Source organism: Ictalurus punctatus, chromosome 18, assembly GCF_001660625.3.
Source record: "Ictalurus punctatus breed USDA103 chromosome 18, Coco_2.0, whole genome shotgun sequence".
In the NCBI taxonomy this organism is placed as follows: Eukaryota; Metazoa; Chordata; class Actinopteri; order Siluriformes; family Ictaluridae; genus Ictalurus; species Ictalurus punctatus.
In genome coordinates this window covers 1125334-1145000 of record NC_030433.2, presented here as the reverse complement: position 1 = coordinate 1145000, position 19667 = coordinate 1125334, and the positions used below count along the sequence as shown (strand labels likewise).

Here is a 19667-nt window from a genome sequence, read left to right as displayed (position 1 = left end):
GTGCCTGACCTCACTAATGCTCTTGCGGCCGAATGGACAAATACCCACAATTCCATAGTGGAAAGCGTTCCCAAAAGAGTTGGATTTAATATAACAGCAAAGCAGGGACTTGAATCTGGAATCGGATGTTCAACAAGCACATATGGGTGTGATGGACAGGTCCCTTCCAAAAGTATTGGAACAGCAAGGCCAAATCTGTCGTTTTTGCTATACACCGAAGGCATTTGGGTTTGAGATCAAAAGATGAATATGAGACAATAGATCAGAATTCCAACTGATATTTACATCTAGATGTATTTAAACATCTTAGAACATGGCGCATGGCTTTGGTGGCAGACCAGACCGAGTTTAGGAACAGATAGTTTTAAAGTAAATGAAAGAAAATAACACTTAATGTGTGGTTGCATATCCCTTGCTTGCAATAACTAACATGTTTCAATATAATTATATGTGTACTTCAATAATTTTTAACAGGATATTTAATTTACTAACAGAAGGAAGCATTAATCAGAAAAATGTTATGGACGATATGCTCCACTAGGGGGGGTTGCAGCTGCACGCACAGACGCACGTGCACACACATGGCACATCAAGTCAAGCCAAGTGGATTTTTATTGTCATATTCATTGCAGCAAAATGTTGCTTCTACATAAATTACTACATAGATTGCAAATACACAACAGTATACACAGTAGGTTGTTGTGACTTTTGGGCTTAGCAGCCGTTTTTGTAAGATGAGATTTATAAGTTAATGTACGGTCAATTAAAACCCACCACTGGTTAAACTCCAGGCCAGGATAGATGATTTGTGCCTCCACCTCCTGGAAAACTGAGAGAACTAATAGGAACTACAGTGTTCTATGGAGAGATAAGAGGACTTTCTATCGAGTCCGGCAGAGAGTTGGTACATGACCCAAGAAAGATGAGTGAATTTTCACATTTAGCATTCTATTGAACATCAATAGATGTTTTCCTACATAGTAAGCCTTAATTCCTTAGCTGTACATACTCTATCATTTTAAATATTAAGTCTTTGTTCTGTTGTTGTCATCTCCATCTCTAACCCTGACACTTTTCCTCGACTGACTCATGTTTAGCAGGCCGATGATTATCCACAAGAGGGAGCCCTTAATCACACTATTAACGTCATGTGGGAGTTTTCACCGCATTTTGCGACAGGACACGATCACGCACGGCAGTGCTCAACCGTTTTACGGCAAACAAGAGAGCACGGCTGCGTCCGAAACCGCGTACTGACCTCCTATACAGTAGGAGAAATATATGTATCTCAGCTGCTATATAGTCGCGGTCTCGTTCAGCGCATGCGCAGTGGTCTCTCCGTTGTTTTTGTTTTTTTTTACACTCTAAGAAGGGTGGAGCTAAACTCGTCGCTCGCTGACTGGAAGAAAGTCGGCTAGACGTTCGGTATTCGCAGACATATGACTGAACGACTGTACATAATTCCCTTCAAATGCTAGTGAAGTTAGAAACGTGTTTAACAATGTCGTATGTAACTTTACAGACGGTCCCTTAATATCCGCGAATACCGAACGTCCAACGTCACGCCGACTCTATTCCAGTCGCGCGCGGTGGATTGGTTAGGATCCTAAGAAGGGCGGGGCTAAACTCGTCACGCGCGGTGGATTGGTTAGGATCCTAAGAAGGGCGGGGCTAAACTCGTCACGCGCTGACGCGTTTCAAACAGTTTGAGCATCATGGCGGCTTCCATCGAAAGTTTGCTAGCAGAATTAGCCGAAGAGGAGGATCCAGTCGAGGGACTCAGGAGCCTCAGGACGGCTGTTTTCGCGACTCCTGTTAGCTCTTTGAGGGAAACTTTATCCGTTGCGCAGCTGGGAATCATTTTCTCGCTGCTGAACACGAATGACAAGTATGTTTTGGGATAGCTGAGTCAGTGTACGGCGTCCCACAAGGCTCAGTTTGGCATGAGCCGCGCTATACAGCGGGTTTAAAGTCATTACTTGTACAGCAAAGGGTTCAGTCCTAAATGTATGAAAACATACTTGGACCAATAATAACCTTTTGATGTTGTAGCAAGCGTTATTTTATTCTCTACTGGTCATTGTGTGCTGCTGAGGGTGTGACAGGTGTTATTTTGAATGCAGTAGACCTATACCAGGGCTGAATCCCAAATGGGTCCCTGTTAAACATATGGTACACTATGTAGGGTGTAGAAGTCATTATGTCGTACCATATGAAGCGAGTGCACCTGTTATGGGAGTAGGAAGCTGAATTTGAAATGGGTCCCTGTTAAACATACAGTGCACTATGCGGTTTACGGAATTAATGTCATTACCTTGTGTAGTGGGGACCAGCTGAGATTCAGTTCTACACTCTGTGTGTGTGTGTGTGTGTGTGTGTGTGTGTGTGTGTGTGTGTGTGTGTGTGTTTATAGGGAGCAGGTCGAAGTCTGTGTGGAGATTCTGGGCCGGGTCTTGGAGGTACTAGATCCTGCCCACCTGGCTCGCAACTGCAGAGCGGAGCTCCAGAGTGGACTTACGCATCCGGATAACTCCGTCAAAGTGCTCGCTCTCACACAGGTCAGAAATACGTTCCGGCCTGCGTTCACATCCTCTGTTCCGTTAACCGGTCTTCATGAACCGGTTTGTGTGTTTTTGTAGATCGGGCGGGCGGTCAGCGATGCTGATGGGATGTCAGAGGTGATGAATAATCCTGAGATTCTACAAGAGGTGATCCAGTGCATTGGGGCAGAAAGTATAGGTGTATCTAAAAAGGTACGGTGGGCAATTTTTACGTCCTGTGGTTGGGTATTTTCATCGTTCATACCCTTCCAGAGAGCCTCATTTGTGAACGCATGATAGTCAAATATGTTAGAGGAGAAAATATCTAGAGCCCAAAATGGCAAATGCACCCATGTGTTGTATCTATACTGTGAAGTAGGCAGAACAAATAACAATAAGGTCAATGTGCTTTTTATAAATAAATAAATAAAAGCAAAATCCTACAATGTAACAGGTGCTCACATTAAATGGTTTGAACTTGTACGTGTCTTTTCGAACGTAGCTTTGCTTAGAAGCCAGCACGTGAGACATTTCAGCTGCTTGATGTTCTGATATTCTTAATTTGACATTGTATGCTCTATTAAAAAGTATTTCAATAATGTTTTATTTCAAACATACCTTATTTGAACACTCAATTAATTAAACAAACACTAAGATTTTATGTAAGAACTCGTGTGTGTGTGTGTGTGTGTGTGTGTCCAGTTATTCAAATTACCACCCACATTCAAACAGAATTCAGCTCCTGTTCAGTTTCTGTGCAGTAATATTTTAGCAGTGTTTAGTTCCACATCCGTTCTGGTTTAGTTTAGGATCTCAGCCTAGTCGAGTCCGGTAATAAGAATACTGATCCTCCTCTGATGTGTACGGATATGGAGCTGGTGATTAAATAACCTCAGACTAGGTTTTTATTTTGTTGAAGCAGCTAACTAAGAGTAATTGCTTATTACTTGTGTTCTTTTGCATTTTTGCATTTTTCTTTCAGGCAATATCTGCCCTCAGCAAGCTAAGCAACACAAAGGCAGGGCTTGACGCTCTGTTCCGCTCCGATTTGTTAAAAAAACTGAACGACGTGATGGCCATCAGCGACATTGTCAGATACAGAGTGTATGAGGTGTGGATCAGTTGTTCCACTGACATCCGTTTTGCTTTTGAGTTTTTACATTCTGTGTGTGTGTGTGTGTGGCACCATAATGTCCCTCTGTGTACTCGCATGGGCATGTACACACCACATTTACACTAATGTTTGTATGTGTGTGTGTGTGTGTGTGTGTGTGTGTATGTGTATGCATGCAGCTGGTGGTGGAGATCTCCTCTGTGTCCCCTGTCTCACTGGGTTACTGTGCCAGTAGCAGCTTTGTCTCTAAACTACTTGAGGAACTGACTGGAGATGATGTTCTCATTAGGTAACACAAATCAAACACACGTGGATTAAATAACGTGATTGGGGCGGGGGGTTGGGGGTGCTTTGCCAGATACGTTCGCTGGATAGAGAGATTAACATCGCTGGGCTTAAAGTAGATTTTTCAGTTAAATTTTTTTTAAAGTTTGCCACTGTGTGCTACTCGAATCGATTGTTATCCGTAGCGTGTATTACCGCAGGTGGTTTTTCATCGCCTTTATGGTGTTGGATGATTGTTCGGAGCATGTATTGTGAGTAATTGTAGCGTGTAGTACAGATCACTCACGTCAGATCACTCGCTTATTTAGAGCGACGGCGATAGAGATGGTCACCAGTCTGGCTCAGAGCCAGCATGGCCGTCAGTACCTGGCACAGCAGGGAGTCATGGATAAAATATCCAACATGATTGTGGGTGCTGACTCCGATCCCTTCTCCAGTTTCTACCTGCCAGGTTTGTGTGTATGCGTTCATGCGTATTTTTATTTATAATGCAAACAAGTGCTTTTCTTCCAGCCTGGTTAAATGTGTTTGTGTGTGTGTGTGTGTGTAGGCTTGGTGAAGTTCTTTGGGAACCTGGCCATCATGGACAGCCCACAGCAGGTGTGTGAGAATTACCCAGCATTCCTCAATATGGTGTTTGCCATGGCGATGTCCCCTGACTCCACTCAGATCCCTGTTGCCCTGGATACACTGGGTGTGCTGGGTGGCACCGTTGAGGGCAAACAAGTTCTACATAAAACAGGTGTGTGTGTGTGTGTGTGTGTGTGTGTGTCACAGACTGTGCTTCTGATGTGTGCATTTTCTGGTGAAACTCTGGGTGTGATCAATCTATGCTTCGCAGGTGAACAGTTTAACACGGTGATAAAGCGAATGAGTCGGTTAGCCCAAGATGGAGCTACTGACCTCAGAGTGAGGAGTCTGGAGGCCATTGCTCAGCTACTCACACTACCAGTATGTATGTATGTATGTGTGTGTGTATGTATGTGTGTGTGTGTGTGTGTGTGTGTGTGTGCGCGCGTGCATGCTTGCCCTGCGATGGACTGATGTTCCAGCACAACCCTGGTTAGATTAAAGATTAGAATTGTCTGTCGTTAGATTAAGTTAATTAACCCCAAAGACATTTTTATCAAGGGTGCCAATAATTCTGGAACCGATTGCATCTTTATATACCGAGACAGTTTTGTAGAAGGTGGGGCAGGTGGAGGCGGTCAGGAATGTACAAAAATCCATAACTGGCCCTGCTCTCGAGTTGAGAAGGATGGCCTTGGTCTCCGTGCTGTTGATCAGAAGAACGTTAGGCGAGCTTGTTCATCTCACGAGTTGTGTGTGTGTGTGTGTGTGTGCTCCTTTTGGTAGAGTTTCTGGTTGTTCTCTGAAATAATGCCAAGGAAGGACCAGATTTAGAATGTGTGTATGTGTGTCTCGCAGGTGGAGCAGCAGACGGACGACTTGTTGCTCCTGACGGAGTCGTGGTTCTGCTCTCTGAGCTCTGAGCCCTTGGAAATGATCAGGTCTATCAGCACCCAGCCATTCCCTGAGTTACACTGCAGCGCACTACGCGTATTCACTGTAAGTGTGTGTGTCCTATTTAAAGCACGTTAAACAGGGTGTATTTGCATAACAATAAACCAGGAGCCGAATACAGCGCTGTGAACAGGTGGTTCGAATGCACTTTACTCTGACCAGAGGGTCTTTCCTGTTGTAAAATCTGGCCCTGTAAATATTCAATGGTTTTATGACACGCCGAACGGTAGACCACTTTAATATACTAATTAATACCTTTCCTGGTGTTTTGAACCACAGGCCATTGCTTGCCAAGCCTGGGCCCAGCGAATGATGATCTCATCACCAGGATTTGCTGAGTGGGTGATGGAGCGCTCTGTTAGTAAGGGGAAGGAGGCAAAAGACTGTAAGTTTCAGCTGGTCGGTGCGCTTTTGAGCTCATCGAGCACACAAGAAATCTTCGGCGCTCAAAATTACCTGAAGCTGAAAACATACCTCAAGGAGGGACCCTACTTCGTCAACGCCATAGCCTCGGTCACGACCGAGGGAGCAGACTGATTAAAAATAATAAAAAAAGCCGAGCATTTATTAAAATTCATTCATGTTCCCTCTTGACAAAGACTTTCTGAATCACTTACGTATTTCTATCATCCACCGAGACGAACACGTCATTGTCATGTCGCCGTGTTCAGAGTTTTCGGGTTACTACGCGCGGTCCTGACGCAGAACTCTGCCGACCGCAACGCTGCCCTTTAATTCAGTAAGTTATCTTGTACTGCGGACCAATTCTGCGGACCATTAAACAGTGTGCAAACAAATTCAAACCGATGACCACAATCGAATCTTTTCCTGCGGTTCATTCGGGTGTTAAAATATTCAGGGCTGGACAAAACATAAATCCATTAGCTGGCTCAGTGGGCAAGTGAAACCGTCAAAAACGATAGTTACAGTGAGGTCACGTGATACGATATATTTAAACAAAATGTGCTTGAGTGCAACTCGCCACTAGCGAGTTAGTTAGCTAGTTATAAGTTTGAATGTATGGAATCCCCTGTAGGGGGTGGTTTAGCCACGGTGTGTCCTTTTCTCAGAAAGTCTGAGGAAGCCCGTCACGTTGGCGGCCGTGAGGAAAAAGTCAGCAAGTCGTCGGCCGACGTTCGGCCAAGAGCTGCACCGTTCCTACTTCATCACACGTGAAAGACATTATAAACAATATTATCTCGTCCACAGCTATGAATTTAAAAAATAAATAAATAAAATGTAAAGTTTGCCTGAACACGTAATCTTCTCCTCCCAGGCTTCTGATCTACCCACTCCTGGTGAGGTGTGGAACACTATAAAACAGTTTGGCTGCTAGCGGTTTTATAGATATCTCGGGAAAAGTGGATCTGCGATGACGACAAGAGGCACACCGGGAGTGATCTCAACATCTGGTCACTTGCTAGTGTGAACTCGCACGTTTCTGAGGACGGTAGCTCCCGAAATGCTGCGAACACACGACTGACACCTGCTTAACAACGGTGTTCGTTTCACCCAAAGGGATTCCAGACGTGTGAACGTCCGCTACACGTTTTATTTCCGTCAGAATTGCTGATCTTTGCGTTCAGATCCTGTGTTTCTACTTCCTGCTCCGCTTGATTTCGTTGAATCGACTTCTTTTTGGATCGTTTACTGTCGATCATAATAAACGATGCAATGATAGTTTTGTTCATTTTGGATTTGGTGGATTTATTTGATCACGTTACTGGATGGCGTAAAGCCGTCACACGCGTGATGCGTCCCTTTCCGTAAAGGAGCGTTTCTATAAGCGGTTTGGATTAAATGTAAAAGGCCTGTCCCAAAAAAATCAAACTGCACCAATTACACAGAAATGATAGAGCCTCGATGTTCAGCATAAGAGTTTATATTTAAACATGGCTACAAAACGACACGGTACGCTATTCATATAATACAGAGACGTGTGTTTCTTCGATTAGATGATACAGTTCAATATATACACACACATACATACATACATAAAGGTGGGTAAAGAGGGGATTAGTCAGAGAAGCAACCAGGAGGCCAGGCGTGACTTTAAGGAGCTGGAGAGATCCACAACTCGACTATTCACAAGACGATGACAGCCTGGACATTCCATCATGTGACTCCACGATTGCACACATTCAACCAATCGTGACATTCGATGGCAAAACTAATTAGGACTTTCACAGCAATGGGGGTGAATACTTCTGTGATCAAACCATTTATGTATTTTGTAGTAATGTGTTTTTTATATAAAACGTGCTGTAATTCTTACACAGTTGACCTAATCTGGATGTTAATGACATCAAATTAAAGCTGAAATTAAACATTCATTATTTAATTTCAGCTCCAGTGTACTGTGATCGAGTGCGAAAATAACAATAACTTCATCAGTGTCCAGATATTTACAGTATATGAAACTGGAATAATGTGTGGAGGCAGTGTGTGTGTGTGTGTGTGTGTGTGTGTGTGTGTGTTTTCTTTCCTTATAGCAGTAGATGTGTTAGAATAATGAAGGTGAATGTGAGGAAGGGAGAGATGTGGTCAATGGTGGAGCCGGCGAATCCATGAGGTTCACGTCCACACAGCACACGCTCCAACAACACATGAGCCTCTGGACTGATGTCTGCAAGACCACACACACACACACACATACACACACACACACAGAATGAGAACCAAGACAGAAAGGTATGTTCTGATTTTGAAATATTTGACTGAAAAATCCTCTAGAATTGAAAGTCACATTTAATATTTACTGAAAGGTTATTTAACGGGGGAACAGTAGAGCAGTAAGGGACACTCTCGATAATCAAAAACATTTCTACAGACTCTACAAAATCTTCTGCATTTTAAGCACAATTTTCCATTCGCCTAATTCATAAACTTAAAACACACCGGTTTGAGTTTGCAGTAACCCTTTTAACACGCCCAACGACGGTTAAATAGAAGCCGTCGTCAGCACTCAACAAGACGACGCTGTGATTCTGACCGTGGCGGAGTGCGCTTTTCTTTGAACGATGCAAAATGGCAAACGATGACGGGAATTTAACCGCGCTAGTAGATACGATGGGAAATTCCATTAAAGTCCAACAGCCTGAATCTACAGGACTGCTAATGGATTTGGACAGGGTGAGGTTCATCGATTAGTCCCTCGAGGCTGTTTGTGGGTATTGGAAAAGCCATGTGCTTTCCATATTGATAAAGTGTGTGTGTGTGTGTGTGTGAGAGAGAGACTGTCTGTTTTTCTGGTTCACACATGACAGCTGTTTTAAACAAACAGACAGGAAGTCTCCACTGACCGTAGACACGAAACTCAGAATCACGTGTAAAGACGGCGTTTCTAAATAGAACCACTAAATATCCGATTCTAGAAGCTCGAGGTGACTTAAAGCTAGTTTCCTCCTTCAGTTCAGCTGCGTTCTTTTGTGTGCCCTTTACAAACGAACCGGACGTTTCAAAGCATCAGCCCTTCGGTTATACACGTGACGGACATGAGCACGAGGTACTCCTGATTTCAGTAAACTTGTCGACGAAGAGCGTTCGACAAAACACAGACGGGTGCGAGGACGCGCTCGTCTTAGCGTCTAGCGTCCGGAGACACTCGACTGAAACGTTTCTCGTGGTCCCGTGAAGGTGTACGGTTTAAAAGTTTGAAATCGGTCATTTTGGGTACACGTATCTTATAACAACGCATCCATATATAAACTGAAGTCTGGGTGGCGTGGAGAGAGATGAAGACGATAGAAATATAGGAAGAATTGGGAGTTCAATGGTGGTGGTGGTGGTGCAGAAACACACTTACTGTGCTGAGACCATTCTTGCCAGCGATGCTGCAAATCAGCATCGTGTTCGTGATTGTGACCTGCGGTACAAGAATTGAAGCATCATCTTTAAACACCAACCTTCAACATGAATCTCCAGAGCATACAAATTCCAATACAACACTGATACCTCACGAACACTACGAAACGTATTGGAAGTGTACGTACTGCGTCTATGACCTGGCTTACACAAAGTGTGATACAAAGAGAAAAAAGTTGTTATTATTACTATTATTATTATTATTCTTAATGTCCTTTCTCATAATAGAAATATAAAATAAAATACCTGGAACGACTGCATCAGTAATGTTGTGTTACAGTGACGTACACTGACCGTCTGCTTTATTAGGAACACCTGGACACTTGCATGTTTATGCAGTTATCCAGTCATGCGGCGGTAGCTCAGTGCGTACAGTCATGCAGCTACAGGTCAAGGGCTTCAGTTAACGTTCACATCAAACATCGGCACGGGTAAAAAGTCTGATCTCTTGAGACGTTAACGGTGGCGTGGTTGTTGATGCCAGACGGGCTAGTTTGAGTATTTTAGAAACGGCTGAATGTAACGTGTGTGTGTGTGTGTGTGTGTGTGTGTGGAGGATCTGCAGGCTGAAACACCTTGTTGACGAGAGAACTCAAATAATCGCTCTTTACGACCGTGGTGAGCAGAAAAGCACCTCGGAATGCACAACGCATCAAACCTCGAGGTGGATGAGCTACGACAGCATAAGACCACGTCAGGTTCCACTCCTGTGAGACAATCAAGACTGGACAAGACGAGGTGAAAGTGTCCAGTTTGGGTTGCCGATTGAATGTTTAGTTTTTCACATCGTTCTGTGTACACTCTAGATCAGGGGTGTCCGAGCTTATCCGGAAAGGGCCGGTGTGGTGTGGGTGCAGGTTTTCCTTCCAACCAAGCAGGAGCCACGCCCGATTCCACCCGTTTAATCGGCTGATCTCGGCTCTCAGTAGACTCAGGTGTGGCTCCTGTTTGGTTGGAATGAAAACCCGCACCCACACCGGCCCTTTCCGGATAAGATCGGACACCCCCGGATTAGACACTGATGTGTGTGAGATTCCCAGGAGATCAGCACTATCTGAAATACTCAAACCAGTCTTTCTGTTACCTAAAAATACACCACGGTTGAATTTACAGAGATCACAGTCCCCCCCCCCCCCCCCCCCCCCCGTTCTGATGTTTGGTGTGAACATTACCTGCACCTGTATCTGCATGATTTTAAGCAACGTGCTGCGCCTACATGAATTTTTGGATTGGGTAACTGTATAAATGAGGTGTTTGAAGTGGACGGTGAGTGTAAATAACGAAGGCTTTGGTGCCAGCACGGTTAGTGTACATTTTATAGAGATGTAAATCCAAGTAAAGTGAATCTTTATATCTCTGTTCTGATAAATTACTCAAGGCTAAGAGTGATTTTCTAAACCTGTCCTGTGTGATCATATGCCGTGTTCTTCTGTTCTTAAATAAGTCTGGAAGCAAATAAAAACCAAATAAATATCCCGAAAACCATGAAAAGGGCAATAATGTTAATATTCCATTAATATAGAGATGGATCGGTACCGTTGCCGTGATGAAGCAGAAGCTGCCGCAGTTCTCTCAGAGCGGCCGTGAGGTTCTCCAGCTGGTCGTGGAGATGGATGTTCTCCTCTATTAGAGAGTGGATCGTTTCCTGCAGCTCGAATGCACAACACACACCCATGAACACCAACACGTACAAACACAGGACCCGCAGAAGGTACATGGCATCCACGCAGGACACCCACGTCGGGAGAGAGTCTGTGGCGTTCAGTTCCAGTTACGCAGAGCTTCACAGCTTTGAACAGAACGCCGAGTCCATCTCACACTCGCACACGTTATTGATCCGATAGATGGCGTGATCACAAACGTGACTCATTAGCACGCTGGGGCTCTGACACAGAGATCAATCGTGCTACTTGTGTGAATGGGAGTACAGCTATCGTCGGTGAGATACAGGCCAAATCAAACCATCCATTTATAGTTCATTCAAACATCCCAAAATCATTGGCATGAAATTCATTCGGCCATCTTCAGTAAGCATGTTTTTTCCCCTGGTCAGAGTCTCATCGGATCTGAAGCTGATCCCGGTAACACTGGGCACGAGGTGAGAATTCACCGGAAGACTTGTGGTAGGTGTTTCACGGTCACCCCACAGAAAGGGTCGCCGATCAGACTCTCAGTGAACTCTGGGAGCCCATACGCTTGCCAATCAGATTCATCCAGGTAGCATCTGAGGATGCTGACTGATAACAGCTCCCATTCCGTATCAGTGGTCCCCTTAGGTTTGCTGGAACAGCAGGCATTCCAGATCTGCAGGAAAAGGCGCCCAAGCATTGGCTCGCTAATGTCACAGAGCATTTCTAACAGAAGGTGGCAGACTGGAGAGAAGTGGCGGCATCACGGTTAAGACTTTGGGCTACTGATCAGATCTGGGAGAGAGATAACCACCAGAGGCCTTCCTCAGACCGCGAGCCGTGTGGTTAGAACATGCAGTCTGTTTGACTCTGTAACTCTTCTCGTCAACTGTGCATGCATGCTGAGGCGAAGATGTTAAATCGACACATTATGGTTCTCCCTGGAAGTGGACAGCCCAATGGGGCAAGGTAGACATGTTTGGTTCTAAAATCTACTTCTGTTTATTAAATTCAAACTGAAGATGGGTTTGCGGATGTCATGGAGTAAACCTTCTACAGCATAAAATATATGTTTAGGCACAGCAACAATAGGATTTCATACACAACTTTACTTTCACATACAGACTACATCTATTTAAACACATCACAAACTTAGTAGTGTGTATTGCCTTGTGCGATCTTGACCAGAAAGGATTCATTTGTTCTATGTAAAAAAAATAAAAACTACAAAAATAAGAGCCAGGGTGGGATATTTGACCAAAACTCTTTTATTAACGAAGCATTTGTGGGGTGCGTGCACATGTTTATGCACTCTTGGTGGCTCTGGAGCGCTTCTTCTTCACCACCACAGGCTTCTGACTCTTCAGGATGGCACTGGCCCGCCTCAGGGCAGCCTGAGAGAGAGAGGGGGGGGGGGACAGAATCAGTATTTTCAGTAATTCAGTAAACACCGACGTTTTCAGAACGGCATTTAGTAGGAATGGTCCATTTGACCGTGTAAAGGGTTCTCCCAGGTCACCACGCATCCAGTACATAGACGATTAAAACTGTGCATGCGTCCTCACCATGCGGAGGTCCTTCCTGTACTTGTTTTTGCGGATGATGTTCCTCAGGCGATTCAGCGTGGTGCGAGAGTTCTTGTTGATTGTGATCTTCTCGTACGCTTTTGCGGGTTTGCGGTGACCTGAGCACAGTTCGGCAGTTTTAAAACGTTACTCCAATACCATCAAATCGACAAGACACGCAACGGTAACTTCTTCAAAAACCCAAAGAGGAACATTTTTAATGGGGACCGGGCCTTAATGATCTCAATCTGTAGTTAAAGTGAAAGATGTCTTAAGTCAAATCTTAAATTCATTATACAAACCGCCTCAGGATGATCGGATAACTAGTGTTCATCAGACGCAGTTCAAAGAAGTACATGTGTGTGTGTTTAAAGCTATTAATTCAGTTTGCTAATGTGTGAACATGTCACAATACAAGTGCAATCAATTACATATGGCACATAAGAGACCATAAACAGGGCATTAAGACAAACCGATTTTAGATTTTAATTATTTGCACGTCATGAAAATCAAACTTGAAAATGGCGTGCATAGAAACATTTTTGGTCCCGCCTCTTGAACCTGGACACGAGTAGTTACCTGCACGTTTCTTCAGGATGATGACCACACCCTTGCCATCAGCTGCCTGCTCTACACCGACTGTCTTACGGTGAATCAGGCCGTTAAAGCGGAACGCGTTCCTGGCCTTCAGGTTGTTTGGCTCCTGAAACAGAACAAATGTAAAAAAAAAAAAAATTATTGTTTTTAAAAATATGGAATGAATATAAAATAACACCAACAAAAACCAACTGTGATGCACTAACACATTTTGCTAAACAGTTACAATTATTAAACACTTGAGCGTAATAAAATAGTCTATTCTAAAAACAGACAATAAAGAAGTGCTCATGCACTGACTCACTGCTGCCCTCATCTGGACACTACACTTCATAGCTTTACCATTACACAAGATGATGGGTACAGGAGGGGAAATGCTACATTAATAAGTTATATCAAATCAGTAACCATAGCATGTTGGGACAAAGACAGGTTCCAATTAACTATGGACTTATTGATCAAACACCAAGTCTAACGTGTGAACAGCATTGATTCGGACTTCCTGTCACAAAAGAAAACGTGTCCAAGTCACATCACGGCTCTGGGGCCATTTAATGGGCACTTTAAGGGTGTGTTCAGACCTGTAGCTCTGTGCTTTTTCCCCCCGAAACGGGGAATTAAATAGTAATTTTTTTTAAAAAGTTGTATTTTCTCCTTGGCTCGGTTCACTTTCACAAGGCAGCATTCAAAGCCTACCAAAATGTGTTCATACAAGTCACATGTGAGTAAACTGTCCTCTCATTGGTCAGAGTGCACCGGTTTATGTTCCAGGGCTCCACCCATAGCGGTCATCCATCAAGATGATGCAAGATTTGGACCCGACTTTTTTTTTTTTAAACTGTAGTTATTATAATTTATCTAGTTTATATGTGCATTGGAGTGATTAAAGCCAATTTCTTTGAAACACTCGCTAAAAACCTTGCAAACCAGTGCGTTTGAGTTTTGAAAGTTGTTCAGAAATATGTTTGTGACACCAGATTTCAACGAGGCACTTTACTGCGTCTTTTAAACTGAGATTCACGTTGCGGGTTTAGAAAAACAATCACTCTTTAAATAACGCAGTTTCCATCATGCATGACTACAATCCTGGAAATACTACGTCCGCCGTGTTAGCATTGTCATGTGACCTTCGACATCATCATAAACGCAAAAACGTATTCGGTTTATTCTGGCATTGTTAAACAAGTCCTGTTAAAACAAGGTCTAATACTTAAAGAGCCAACTCGGTCTACCGCTTTTCTGTTGTTTTTCTGAGCTCCTCCGCACCGGTCCCGTTGCATCATGGGATTGTTTGGCTCACGTAGTGTGTATCGGTCGCACGCTGTAAAATCTCACCGGAAGCAGTACTGAGAATTCGGACATACTACCCGTCTGACGGTGCTTTTCACCTACTATATAGTAGGTCAGTATGCGGTATCGGACACAGACAAATTCTTCAGGAAGGTAGACCTCCAGGAACAGGGCTGGTGACCACTGGTCTAAATGAACCGAACTCAGGGAGAAAACGTACCAGGTGTGGGAAGAAAATCACCCCCCTTAGACTGCAGTGACAGAACATTCAGCCCGCAAACACAACTAGCTGAACGTCTGCCCCGCGTGGCTAACACACAGAAAATCTGAAAGAAAAGTGATTACTTGGTGAACCGATCAGGAAGCCATTAGATGAATTAAGTGGGGCTTCTTACAGTGCTGTAGGTCTGTCCGTTCCTCTTGATGAGAAAGCTGGAGTTGTTCCTGATCACCATCCACTGCAGGTGAGCCGACATGATGGCGGTTTCCTGAATGACAGCGGAGGAGAGAATGTAATGAACATCACACTGAAATGGCATTACAGAGTATCCTAGACTAAACTTCATACAATTAGAGTGAACCCTACAGCCAACTGTTCTCACATACAAGCAAATACAACAGAAACAACTGTCTCGGGAATGTATCAGATATTTATATGCATTTCTAGACATGGTGTGCAGGTATCACCGACTATCTCAGAGAATCCATCTCAAGAGAAATATCCAGAGAACCCATTTCACTCGCTACAACACATGGCCATGTCCATACCGGTTACTAGCACCGGTTACTAGCACTGACTACAGCCATTCCACGTCCACTAGGATGTAAACAAGCGGATTAAGGTTTTTTTGTTTGTTTGTTTGTTTTTTTAAAGTAAAGAAAATCTTCGAAAATATAACATTCGGGGTGACTCAAGTGTAAAACCTATCATGGAGGAAATTTATCAAACACAAACCGTTAGCATTAGTTAACTAGCATAACCTCCCGCACTAGCTACCGAGACAGACGGAGCGCGAGGCCTCAACACGGCCCGCACTTTTCATGCGTAATATTTAAAAGATTACAGACACAACCTCAACACTTTCACTATTAAAAAAACTGTATACCTTAAGACACAATTAAAAGCGCGACTAACAACCGACTTCACAATTAAAACGGCTTTTTGAAAAAGACTATAAAGTATAACACAAGCCGACCACGCTACCTTTTCCAGCAGGGGAAGAGGGAGAGAAAGGAGGGAGTTCCGGTTCCGGTTAAAACTATATAGATCCTTGCGCCTGAAATGAAACTGCAAATGAATGCATTTCATTTAACTAAACACAAGATAGAAACGCTGAGAACGTATATTTAATGATATAACCAGCACAAATATACGATATACGATGTTGTGGCTTGCGTAAAAAGGAATCAAGGACGAACTATTTGTTTCCCCGGTCTATGCGGATGGATACACCGTATAACGAGCTTTGCGGTTTGGCTACGTCAGAAATTCGAGTCGCGACGCGTTACGTCATTTTTGAGCGACGTTCTTTCGCAGCTGTAAATAACGGTTGGATCGTAAACAGCTCTTCCTTCTTAAGTTATTCCCGTATTAGTAACGGCACAATATGCTTTCTTCTTCGCTTTCAGTAGCGCACTTTATGCTGAATAAATCGCAGTTTTTGGTTATATCTTTGTAAGCTTGTTAGTGTAGTAACAGTCTAGTTTGTTCTTGCTGGGTACAGTCCTTTCAAGCTTGTTGATTGGTATTATGAATAAGTTCACATTCCGCTTCATGTCGTCCTGCCATTGTTTCTTTTGTTTGTTGTATAATCGAACTAGTGGAAATGTTAGCAGGCTCGTGTAGTGTCAGGTAGCTTGCTGTACAATGAATTCAGAGTGGAAACTAGAAACGCAAACATCGACGCCATAAACGCACGTGATGGATAATGAAAAGGATCTGGAGTCACTCGGAGAGAAACTGTACGACCTGATTTATCCTAAACACGCTGACATGGCTCCAAAACTAACAGGTACTGATGTATCTGCATGGGGAAATGTACGTGCAATAGAAGTGAACTTATTCTGGAAACTACTATGCTGTAGGAATGCTACTGGAGCTGCCAGGGGATGTGATCAGTCAGATGCTGCAGGATGAAGCTCTTCTTACCAAAGCGCTGGAGAGGGCACTGGAAGCCCTGCACCCGGACACCAGGTAATACACATGATCACGGATCTACAAACTGGCAACAGGTAGCGCACACCAACAGCACTTGAAGCTCAACAACCTTTTGCTGCACATCACAGCTATATTCCTCGCTCCTACCATTGTTATGAATGACAAAGGGAATTTTGCCTATGTATTACCTCATATTTATACCTCTGTGAAACAGGAAGTCATTTTGAACAATTTCCTGTTCCTAGTCACTCAGGTGTACAAAAAAAAAAAAGTAAAATATCATTGAAATATATTTTTCTCATATGAATTCATAGGGGTGCTAATAATTGTTGCACACCTATTTTTTTTAACAAAGATTGTTTTTGATAAATCTGTGTTGTGTTTGCAATTGTTTGATATCCATGAGAGCAGAGGATTTTTGTGGATTTTTTATTTAAACAATAAAGAGAAATTTTCAGTCTTCTTTGCTCATATTTACCAGGAGAGGCAGTATTAGTGGAGGGCGCCGTATGATGTTTTGATGTTAAGAAATTTCTTTTGTGATTTAAGACAGTCGTGTTTGTTCACTTTTGACTTCTCAGTAAACCGGCGTCACAGGCTGACGATGTCGACTCCGTGTCCTCCGACTCCCTGGGTGAACAGCTGTATGAGCTCATCAACCTTTACAACACAGGACACACCCACAAACTCACAGGTTATCGCTTCACATCTGCGTATTCCGCTGTCGTTAACTCTTCTACATGTAATTCGAATCACGACTAAGATCTAAATAATTCTCCTTTCAATAAACACAGGGATGTTGTTAGAGCAGGAAAAAAAGGTGGTGCTTCAGCTGTTATCTGATCCGGTCCTGCTGGAGGAGAAAGTCAACATGGCCCTGAAAACCCTACAGGAGTGAGTGCGCGTGTGTGTAATCAATCAGATCATTAAAAACTAACTAGTATGATTATCTCCATCGAGTACCGGGAAAATCATCCTTCCACAAATGTATTAATTAAATACATGTTTTACGATTACTTTGTCACCTTGACGATGCAGTTTTCAGAAACCAAAGTGATGATTCAATATCTAAGAAATAACTGTTGTTGCTCGTGCTTTTTGTTTAAAAAATAAGGGTGATCATTAAAATACGGAAATATATCCGAGTCACATCAGCAGCGTGATCATGTATAGTTCGTTCATGTTCTTTAATTGTATTTATACACAGAGTTGCATGATGTCACCTACTACTGATATAGCCCCGCCCACCTCAATCCAGCAAGAAAATGACACAGGGCAAAATTTAAATATGGCAGTAGTTATCTTAGGCAGATATATATATATATATATATATATATATATACACACATTTTATTATTGTTGATATTTATTTAAAACTGATACAAACTCATTTTAGCTAATCATCAGATGAAAGCGAAGCATTCATTTCACACACAAGTGGTGAATCTCGTTTATATGGAAACTCGTACGTGTGTGTAACCCTGTGTCGATGTCTTTGATGACCAACTCAATCAGTACAGTGTGTTCTTGCCCCTGCCCCTTTTTCTGATGGATTTCCTCACTTTCAGGTCTAGTTGTAGGCAGAGTCGAAGAGAGACCGGCGCGAGTGACCGAGACGAAGAGGAAGTGATTGGAGAGAGACTATTCGCACTCGTACGAGACTTGGAACCGGACCACTGTGCCGATATTACCGGTGAGCTTGTTGTAGGTTTATATTGTTAAACTCTGCCTGTTCAAAAAGGTATTTTACATTATGTGCGGTGTGGTGATGCGTACGTAAGATCATGTGGTAGAGAGAGCGTACGTAAGATCATGTGGTAGAGAGAGCGTACGTAAGATCATGTGGTAGAGAGAGCGTACGTAAGATCATGTGGTAGAGAGAGCGTACGTAAGATCATGTGGTAGAGAGAGCGTACGTAAGATCATGTGGTAGAGAGAGCGTACGTAAGATCATGTGGTAGAGAGAGCGTACGTAAGATCATGTGGTAGAGAGAGCGTACGTAAGATCATGTGGTAGAGAGAGCGTACGTAAGATCATGTGGTAGCGGGAGTGTTGTGCGCCAGATGTGTGCTGCCCAAGTGCTGAGTGCACACCCTAGAGTTAAATTATAGAGATGGTCCACTTGTGATTCATCATGGTGTTGCCAATATGGCAGGGGTGTCCAGTCTTACCCAGACAGGGCTGGTGTGGGTGCAGGCTTTCATAAATCCACAGTGACTAGCGTTGTGTATTGTGTGTCTTAATAGTGATGTAACATGTATCGTTTGTGTGTAGGGATGCTGTTAGAAATGGACCTCGGCACACTGCGGCAGATTCTGTCTGATCGGACCATGCTAGAAGTCGCAGTGCAGCGAGCAAAGAGCGCCCGGGTGTGTGCACAGCAACATTGGAAGAGAAGATAGCAGAAAGAGTCCAGATTTTATATTATATATATATAAAGATTAAATCATATGCAAGGGTTCTGTGTCTAAGTGTGTCAGATTTCTTAAAACCTGAGAACAGCTTTAATCCTATATAAGATAGTGTAGTATGCTGTAGACCTATTGTTTTGTTTAATGCAGTATGTACCTCAACATTATTAATATTTCTGAAGCATTTTAGGAAATTCGTTTAGAAATTCAATCTTTGTCCGTAATATAAGCTGCCCAGACATACTGGAGAAAACCGCATATTGAAATCGCCTTTTCTTTTTTTTGTTCACAGGAGAATGCACTGCGTCAGCCAGACCCAGAGACCAAGTGAAGACTAGAACATGCCTTGTTTGTTTATAAATACTTAAGCAGAAAAAGTAAATGTCAAGAGTGGGGAAACGTGAGGACATCATGTTGTACTGTTATTCCTGACCTGAAGATTAGAAAACATGGAGGCGTTTTGGTTATAGAAATATTTTCTGATCTGCTGAGGTAAAGATTTAACGGGGTTAGCTATATTTCGGTGAGCCTGTGCACACGGATCACGGTCTGAAGCTCTTGACCTGTATCCGCAGGCTTTTATGCACCGCACAGCTGCCACATGATTGGATATGCGCATGAATCAGAAGGGGTACAGGTGTTCCTATTAAAGTGGCCCGAGTGTATATGGTATTATAAACCATGTATTCG

The 19667-nt window shown here is 43.3% G+C and overlaps 3 protein-coding genes across 4 annotated transcripts; 2 read left to right on the top strand and 1 right to left on the bottom strand.

The window, feature by feature from the left end:
• The first annotated feature begins 1347 nt into the window (after nt 1–1347).
• Nucleotides 1348–7809, top strand: psmd5 (proteasome 26S subunit, non-ATPase 5). Its single transcript, XM_017492376.3, has 10 exons — nt 1348–1888; nt 2414–2558; nt 2640–2753; nt 3523–3651; nt 3834–3943; nt 4248–4390; nt 4490–4681; nt 4781–4890; nt 5368–5508; nt 5743–7809. The coding sequence occupies exons 1-10, from the start codon at nt 1716–1718 to the stop codon at nt 5998–6000; spliced, it is 1515 nt and encodes a 504-aa protein (XP_017347865.1). The 5' UTR covers nt 1348–1715; the 3' UTR covers nt 6001–7809.
• Nucleotides 7810–12205: 4396 nt separating this feature from the next.
• On the bottom strand, nt 12206–14895 carry rpl28 (ribosomal protein L28; the record flags this gene model as incomplete). Its single annotated transcript, NM_001200124.1, is given in 4 exon segments — nt 12206–12349; nt 12521–12639; nt 13100–13223; nt 14803–14895. Coding segments are annotated over 4 exon segments (414 nt in total). The 3' UTR covers nt 12206–12259.
• A 1009-nt stretch (nt 14896–15904) lies between these two features.
• On the top strand, nt 15905–19485 carry LOC108278787 (uncharacterized). 2 transcript variants are annotated; one of them, XM_017492377.3, is made up of 7 exons: nt 15906–16419; nt 16493–16601; nt 17147–17259; nt 17360–17459; nt 18134–18258; nt 18841–18935; nt 19270–19485. In XM_017492377.3, the coding sequence occupies exons 1-7, from the start codon at nt 16329–16331 to the stop codon at nt 19306–19308; spliced, it is 672 nt and encodes a 223-aa protein (XP_017347866.1). In that variant the 5' UTR covers nt 15906–16328; the 3' UTR covers nt 19309–19485. The 2 variants fall into 2 exon arrangements, with proteins under 2 accessions (XP_017347867.1, XP_017347866.1); XM_017492378.2 differs by lacking the exon at nt 18841–18935 and having other exon boundaries at nt 15905–16419.
• The last annotated feature ends 182 nt before the right edge of the window (nt 19486–19667 follow it).

What these genes read in the sequence shown, in the direction of transcription:
- LOC108278787 (XM_017492377.3), top strand. Translation starts at nt 16,329, where the DNA reads ATGGATAATGAAAAGGATCTGGAGTCACTCGGAGAGAAACTGTACGAC. An exon ending in CATGGCTCCAAAACTAACAG is followed by an intron (nt 16,420 to 16,492) that starts GTACTGATGTAT and finishes ACTATGCTGTAG; the next exon opens with GAATGCTACTGGAGCTGCCA. An exon ending in GCCCTGCACCCGGACACCAG is followed by an intron (nt 16,602 to 17,146) that starts GTAATACACATG and finishes TTGACTTCTCAG; the next exon opens with TAAACCGGCGTCACAGGCTG.
- psmd5 (XM_017492376.3), top strand. Translation starts at nt 1,716, where the DNA reads ATGGCGGCTTCCATCGAAAGTTTGCTAGCAGAATTAGCCGAAGAGGAG. An exon ending in GGAGATGATGTTCTCATTAG is followed by an intron (nt 3,944 to 4,247) that starts GTAACACAAATC and finishes TCGCTTATTTAG; the next exon opens with AGCGACGGCGATAGAGATGG. An exon ending in CTCCAGTTTCTACCTGCCAG is followed by an intron (nt 4,391 to 4,489) that starts GTTTGTGTGTAT and finishes GTGTGTGTGTAG; the next exon opens with GCTTGGTGAAGTTCTTTGGG.